Source organism: Penaeus monodon, chromosome 30 (genome assembly GCF_015228065.2).
Source record: "Penaeus monodon isolate SGIC_2016 chromosome 30, NSTDA_Pmon_1, whole genome shotgun sequence".
NCBI lineage: Eukaryota > Metazoa > Arthropoda > Malacostraca > Decapoda > Penaeidae > Penaeus > Penaeus monodon.
In genome coordinates this window covers 4,260,408-4,268,266 of record NC_051415.1, presented here as the reverse complement: position 1 = coordinate 4,268,266, position 7,859 = coordinate 4,260,408, and the positions used below count along the sequence as shown (strand labels likewise).

Genomic DNA, 7,859 nt, shown 5'->3' with positions numbered 1-7,859 from the left:
AACAAATGGAAGGTGTCCTTATACAGTTGCTACAGTTTAGGGATGATTATTGTTAATTCACAACAAACTATTAACCTGGGTGTAATAACCTCAATTTCTTGCATTTGTCAGAATAAAATTATAATCTAGGAATTATGCTATTATGTTTTCAGTATAGAGAAAATTGTAAATTTTTTGTACTTTCACAATCCATTTCATGACAATGCTGGTCATCACACTGAAAATATTGATTCATTGAAGAAACTTACATTCTCAGATTTTCACCACTAATTCAAAAAAGCCATTATTATCAGTATTCACTCATTAGGCAATTGTCACTTCTGTATTGCTGGCCTTTTCATTATAATGATCAGTTGTCATTTTGTATATAATAAAGGCACCATCACATTTAAAATTGTATTTTTGATACAAAGACCATTACTACATTATCGCAGTCCAAAGATGATGGAGGTACCAAGTTCTATTTTCAATAAAGATGACTATTGTCAAAAAACGTCCAGGCTTGATTGGCAGGCATGCTGGAGTAGTGATGCCAGACAAGTAGAATCAATTGTTTAGCCAATAGTTTGTCCATCTCTAGCTTACTCCTTAGACATGCTTGCTGATCAGGCCTGCTCAATACATGCCTTTAGGCTAGCAGCACAGCCTTCATAAGACTGCTGAAATATTACCATCACTGACAATGATTAGTCTTATTGAAGTTATTTAATGTGTGCAGAAGTTAAAGGATATGTGCAAACATTATTGCATGAACTGCATTTTCATATTGGGTGTGTATTTTTATCTAATTTAAATCCGTAGTAAAATTTTGTACTTAAATTTCAGTGGGAACAAAACCAATTTTTATATCAGAGGAAGAGGAACGTTGTTTCCTCCACCTATTTCTTCACATAATCCAATGTTTCAGTTCAGAGTTCAAACTGAAAAGTGACAAACGGGAAATACTGTTTAAGGGCAATGAGAACAGGCATTGATCATTTTAGTTTAATCAAGATTTAATTATGCAAACATGTCTCCTAACTGTTTCCACAGAAATGAATAAAAAAATCCTTAAAAGAGTGCTAATCCGCATAAAAATAAAATAATTCAATCCACATTGTCACTCGGTAAGTATCTTACAGAAGAATGACGACTTTCTGGCCATATAAAAACAATCTATACAAAAGGGGCTATTAAGTTGACTAACCTGAAAAATTCATGCTAGTCATTCTTTATCTCCATTTCCTAAATTACAAGAGGGATTTGAGAGTACAGAACCAGTCACTAAGGAATAATTATAATAATAGTAACATTCTTCAGCACCACATTATAGCTTACTGGTTGATTTACACACTTCCATGATTTTCATTACAACACACTTTAATACCTTGTAATTTTAACTGCTTAAAAGCTTTCAAACATATGTAAGAATGAGATTGTTGCTTCCTGTGCATTACAGAACATTTCATGTCAAACTAGAAAATGTTTAGCATTTTAGATGAAGTACTGATTAAATTTTGAACATTTACTATGGAGAAGCAATATAGATAACAAGCATCAGACATTTACCTAAACTCATCAGCAATAAGGGCAACAAAAGCATCACTATTACTATTACAAATCTATTAAAACAAATTGAGGAGGGAGAGAGAAAAGGGGTTTCCATGATAGCAATACTCACATTTTCAAAGTTTATGATTTGTGTTGCTTAACTGAATTATTAATATGATAAAAAGCTGTAAGGTATATCCATATATGCAAGATCGATACTTGTACACTTATTACCTCCACTCAAAGTACAAATAGTCCCATTACACTGTTTATTATGTTGTTTGAATCATACCAGTTAGTTAACAGCATAAATAAAAGTCTAGTATTTACCAGTCAGCATTAAATACTAATTCTTCTAGCAAACAAACACAATTATGTTCATGTACCAAATAAGTTCTTCAACTCCTCTTCAATCTCAAGCATATCTTCCAGCTTCTTCTCAAACTCCACATACCTATTCTTCTCTTTTTCAATGTCAACAAGCAGCTGTGAGGGCTTTTTCTTTTGGACAGCCCTTTCCTCAGGCATCTGTCCATGTTTTCTCTTCCTGGAGGAGGGTGGGAAGTTCTCCTTCCTGGATGTGGCCCAGCACGTGTCTGTTGCATCACATGCTGCCCACCATGAGGGAGGGTACTTGAAGGTGTTCAGTTTGTCGGGTTGGTGGTACACAGTGAGGTCGGGAAGTCCTGTTAGCTTGTGGGATATACAGGCGTAGACAAGCTCTGTCCACGGCAACTGCAGTACATGGATATTCCAGTCTAACTGATCTTCCTCTGTTTCACCATTAGGTGGCATCAGTATGGACAAGGAATTACTTAAAAGCACATTCAGGTGTGATATGAGAACAATACTGCTATTTTCTTGAGTGCAGACTTTGGTTGCATACCTGTGCAGCGAGTCTTTTATGGCACCGACAGTCATGTAATCCTCCAACTCTAACTTGGGAAGTTTTAGGTTTCTGAGTATGGCTATTAACCTATCAGCATCTGAGTTATTCCATGACACTGGTGGTACTTGCTTTAGGTGACTCAAACCAGGAGCAGGCCAATCAAGTTTCAAAAGCTCTTCATCCTCAACAACATGTAAAAGGTGATTCACAGCTTCATTATACAGGTCAATATAAGCTTGGGGTGGAAGGGGTGATTTCCCATCTTCTATTCTTTCATGGTTTTTGTACAAAAATGCCTCCACAACTTTCTTAGCTATAAAGCCGTACACAAAATTATTCAGGTGGATGGATACCAGCTGTAATCGTCCATCTTGCTGATTCCAAAGATCAAGTATGTGAGAAAGCAATTTCTGAGAAGTTTCTGGATAGTACAGATCACACTCTGCCAATTTCCAAACCGGAGAATCTAAAATGCCTTCTGTATTATCAGCACAAGATTCTTCATCAAAATGTATTGTTAACTTTGGCACATCAAATATACTCTTCAGTATGTTAAGGGCTTGGCTATTTACATTCTGCTTTCTTGCTTGTGATGGTAGTAAAAATATCACAGCTGAAGTTCCTCTTATGTCAGCAGAGCATAAACTGTCAAGAGAGATTTCGCTAAACAAACATGCATACTCCAGACCACTGTTCTTTGAAATAAAACTAAAAGAACTGTTCACACGCTCTTGAATATTGCTGTCCTCTCCTGTTCTTAACTTTGATCTCAGCCACTGAACAATGGTTGGGTTTGTGTTCTCTAATGTACAAATTAAAACCTTAAAGTACTGCTTTCTCAAATTGATGGGCTGTAAGGTTCCATCTACCACCTTTTTCATTTCTTGCTGCAGAGGTAGGTGATGCCAAGCACATGCTCTAACTAGGCGATTCCTAATAGTCATCTGCTCTATGTTCTTTGCTACTGTGGTTTCTATATGAGACACCTGGAAGGCAGAGATGTTCTCTTCTCTGCTCCTGTGATAGCCCCATCCAAACAGCTCATTTTGCTGCTTTATAGACAGCTGCGAACAACTAGCCGGGAAGGTCTCTTGGGCTTGCTTTCGCCTCTTGACTCTCAAAACCTGTAACCTCCACCTTTTGAAAGAGTCTCGCATCTTTCGCATGGAAATTTTCTGTTGTAACGTAGTAATTTTAGTCTCGAGTTCATCCTTCATTGCAGAAATAACCTCTGCACTAAGCTTCTTCACTTCAGTCTGCGTTACTTCTCTGCACAGTGTCTGTGGCAGTTCAAGAATGAGCTCTGCAATTACGGCTTCCCATGTTTCCTTCTCTATTTCTTGTACAGCTTTTGTGCACAAATTTCTCACAAACTCTTCAACAAACTCCTCTACATACTCAGCACACAAGACCTTGGCCACCTTGTCAAGGAGTTCCTGCATGGCTTTACGCTTCCTTTCTTCCTCTTCCAGAAGTATTCTCTGCCTCTCCTCTTCTTCGTAGTGAACTTCTTGTAGTGCTCTCTCACTTACAAGACTGATTTCTTCCCTCAGACACTCAGCTAAAATTTCCTTTCCAGCTATTTGAGTGACTTTGTTGACTGATTCATTTTGACATTCTTCTTTAGCTTCCTTTGATATCTTCAGAAGCATTTCCTTTATGACACTTGATGAGGTGGTGATATAAATATCACTTATGCATGCCATTAACTCTGAAGTGGTCCACTGCTGAGTCTGTTGAACTGGGTGTTCTTTGATCTCTACTGCTGGTACTTTCTTTCCCACTTGTTGGTCTGAAGCACTGAATGCTTCTTTCTTCAAGTATCCTTGACTGTCAAAGCTATCATGAGGAACATGAGTCAAAAGTGGATTTTCAGGTAGGGGACCACCCTGAATAACTTCACCCACTGAAACAGTTCTGTTGCTTTCCACCATTTTTAAAGGCCGCACTACAGGTGGTTGTTCCTCAACGTGTAACGAAAACAAGCTCTTATCCAAAATCACATTTTTATCAGTTACTTTGATTCCATACACCTGCAGGTAGCTTTCAGCATCTGCCTCATTCTCAAATCCGAGAGTTGGTATCACAGTATCTAAGGGAAGAGTTTGCACTTGTTTTGGAGGAACATAAGCTTTCATAAGTGTGTCTAAAGCTTTTGATCGTACCTGCCTGAAATACCTATGCATCATGCATGCTTGGAGGTATGTGGCGCTTTTCAACAGCTTGAAGAACTTTACATAATTGTTGAACATTAGGGCCATTCCTACTTTCAAAGCAAACTGGACTTCCTTGGACTTTTGTACTTCTTCTCTATATTGCGAATATTGCGTAATGAAGGTCTGTCCTTCATTCAAATTTAACAGCAACTCATAAGCACGAAACTCCGGTTCTGTTTCAAAAAACTCCCCTCTTTCTCCCAGGTCTTGGTAGAGCTCCTTAAGAGTCTGCAAACTCTTGGTGAGATGCTCTGTGTTCATCTTGGCATCAAAGAGATCAGGGGGTTCCTGGCAGAAACGGGCAGCAGCATGAATGTGGAATCTCATGCACCTTTCAATAATAGCAACTGCTCTGCCATCTGTTAACTGCTGCTGCATCAAGTCATTACGAATAGCCCTGGTTCTATTCCACAAATAATTGTACCAAACATCTGTCTCCACATCTTTATCTTCCCCACGGTCTATGATGTTACATACTAAGAAGTCCATAGTCTTCAAGAGAACAGGTCCAGGCCTGAGTTCATAAGGCAGCGGTTCGTCCTTATCTGCACTACTCCGGGAAAACTTCTTGACGACTAGGCGGTGGTCCATAACCCCATTGGCCATTTCATATGAACTGAGGTCATTTTGGACATCCCTCATGTATCTTTCCTTTTCTGGACACATGTCCGGACAAGTGGCTGAAAGGTATGTTGCTTTCTCAATATCAGAGGTTCTGATGATTTCCTTCCTTACGAGGTGATCCCTTGCTTTGAGAACCAGGTATTTATCATAACTGGTATTACATTTTGACTGAATGACTTCCTCTGGCTCCTTTCCCTCCACTGCAACCGAGGGCTCTTTCTTCTCCTTTACTCCAGCTCCTTGCTTCGGCTGTGCCTTTTTGATCTTTTCTGGTGCCTTCTCCCTCTGTTTGGGCTGGCTTAACCTAGCATGGGTAGGCTTGGGCTGGCTTAACCTGGCATGGGTAGGCTTGGGCTGGCTCACCCTGGCCTGGAGAGGCTTGGGCAGCTCCATAGTTTCCTTCCCTGTGGGGCGAGGAAGGGGCTCATAAGGGTCAATGTCACTGGAGGTGTGAGCTGACTGCAGCGTTCTGATGGCCTTCTTCTTGGACATCATGGCATCGACATTGCCATCCTCACTCTTGCGTCGTGCTGGTGTGCCATAGAATATTCTCACCTCTGGCAAGTTGGGATGTATTTTCTTCCCCTTTTTCTTGGCTCTGGAGGCCGAACGGTGGTCCTCATACTGCACTGTCGCCTGGTTGGTTTTGTGGTTCACGGTGACCCTTTTGATATCCCCAAACTTTATGAAATGGTTCTTTAGTATCTCTCTGTCCATGCAGCTATCAGGAATCTGTGCTATGATGATCCTGGTGAGTTCCTTTTTGTCATATTGTGGTGAAGTTGATAACTCAGATTTTCTAGACAAACTTGATGACTCTGGGATTTCGATATCAGTTTTCGGTGCCAATTTATCTTCAGACAGTTCAAATATCTTTCCTAACTCAGTTGCATTACCAATTTGACTTCTTTTTTCCAAACTGGATGTCTGTTTACCAAAATCCAACGTTGTACTAGATTCACCAGACTCATCCCGTTTTACAGACTGACTGCTAAAGAGTGGCTGAGTTGCAGAAGTTGAAGTGAATGTTTTGCTTTTCAAAGATCCACCAAAGATGTTAGAAGTAGACACTGACATAGTTGTGCTGGCAGACTGATCATTAATCCTGTTTGAAGCTCTGTTACTAGTAGGCACACTTGCTACACTGTTGCTAAATAACTTTACAGTCTGTGGTGCATCTGTAGTGCTGCCTCCAAATATACTACCGGAACTTGATGTGGTTGCAGACTCTGATGTCTTACTTAATGCAGGTCCACCAAAGATATTTGCTGTAGCTGTTGTTTGTGGAGAGCCTGCAGGCCTAAAAGCCATTGGTTCACTTACTTGGCTGATTCTTTCTGCTTCATTTGGTAGAGAGGTATTCTTCTTTCCTTCAAAGAGTTTTGATGCTGTTGGGGCACCAAAAACATTTCTGGCTGCAGATGGATGGCTTTGACTGGTACTTGTTATTCCTCTAGACAGCAAAGCAGTGGGAGCTGGTTTGGTATCTTTGGAGAAATCATTAGTACCCAAAGATTCAGTTTTAACAGTAGAAAATAAACTGGGTGGCTTTAATTCCCCTGTGCCTGAGAAAGGGAAAGGAAAAGCATTGGGTGAAGCTGCTGTTGTGGCTGTTACTCTAGATGCAGTCTTGGCTGACAGCAATGAAAAAGGCTTTTTTTTGCTTCCAAACATCTCTCCATCTGATGGATTACCTGTAGAGAAGAGTGAAGTTGTCTGCCCTGAAGCTGCAGAAGATGTCAGCCCACCAAAGATACTCCCTGATGGGATCCCTGGAGCTGTTAAGGAAGACGAAATCACTTTTGCATCAGATTGAGGTTTACTCATAGTACTGGACACTGACTGCATTGTGCTGCTCATTACACTTGACATGATAGAACCCCCAGACCCCATAGATGAAGAGCTCATGTGCCTGGGTTCCCCAAGAGATGTCATACCCCCAAACAGAGTGCTGCTGGGGATACCCACAACCGACGACGACGGGGAAGTTGAGGTCGTGCCGAAGAAGTTGCATCTTGAAGCTGAGCTTGGGGAGGCTGTGGGGGACGTGTTCGTCATCCCCCCAAACAGCATATAGTTTGATTGACTTGGTGCCTGGGTGCTGGCCATCTGGAGGTACTCTCCTGCCGAGGAGAAGACCAAGCTCACTGATGCCGGTGGTGACGTCATCCGCTTGAAAGGGTTTTGGCCCTGGGCGCTGTCCCCTGGGCCCCCACTTCCATTATTGCTTGCCATGACCTGCAGTATTGTGAGAATGTTATAAGACAAAGTATAGCAGATCAATTATGGATGTTTGAATAAAATGTATGATCACAATGAAGTCATTACATATTAACAAAATATCAGTAACAAGAATGCTAACATTTTTAGGACTCTGAAGTAGCATTACCATACATGCAGTATTAAGTAGAAAGAAAACAAATCATTATCAGTAATATCGTTACAAAGTCTATAAACACATCCACAAAACTAAATCAGTTTCAAGTTCCATGTACTTTACAGTAGACCTCTTCACTGTCAACAATAGTTGTTAATTAAACAAATCTACTCAACAAGGATACTTCTTGCATAAAACAAACACATGTATGCATGTGTGTGCG

General features: G+C 40.6%; 1 protein-coding gene across 1 annotated transcript in view; it reads right to left on the bottom strand.

Moving 5' to 3' along the window:
• Positions 1–970: 970 nt before the first annotated feature.
• Positions 971–7,859, bottom strand: part of LOC119592474 (germinal-center associated nuclear protein-like) — a 12,516-nt gene continuing 5,627 nt past the window's right edge. Inside the window, exon 3 of the mRNA XM_037941302.1 lies at positions 971–7,497. Within this exon, the coding sequence (XP_037797230.1) occupies positions 1,909–7,494 (5,586 nt within the window). The 5' untranslated portion in view covers positions 7,495–7,497 and the 3' untranslated portion in view covers positions 971–1,908. The remainder of the gene's footprint in view (positions 7,498–7,859) is intronic.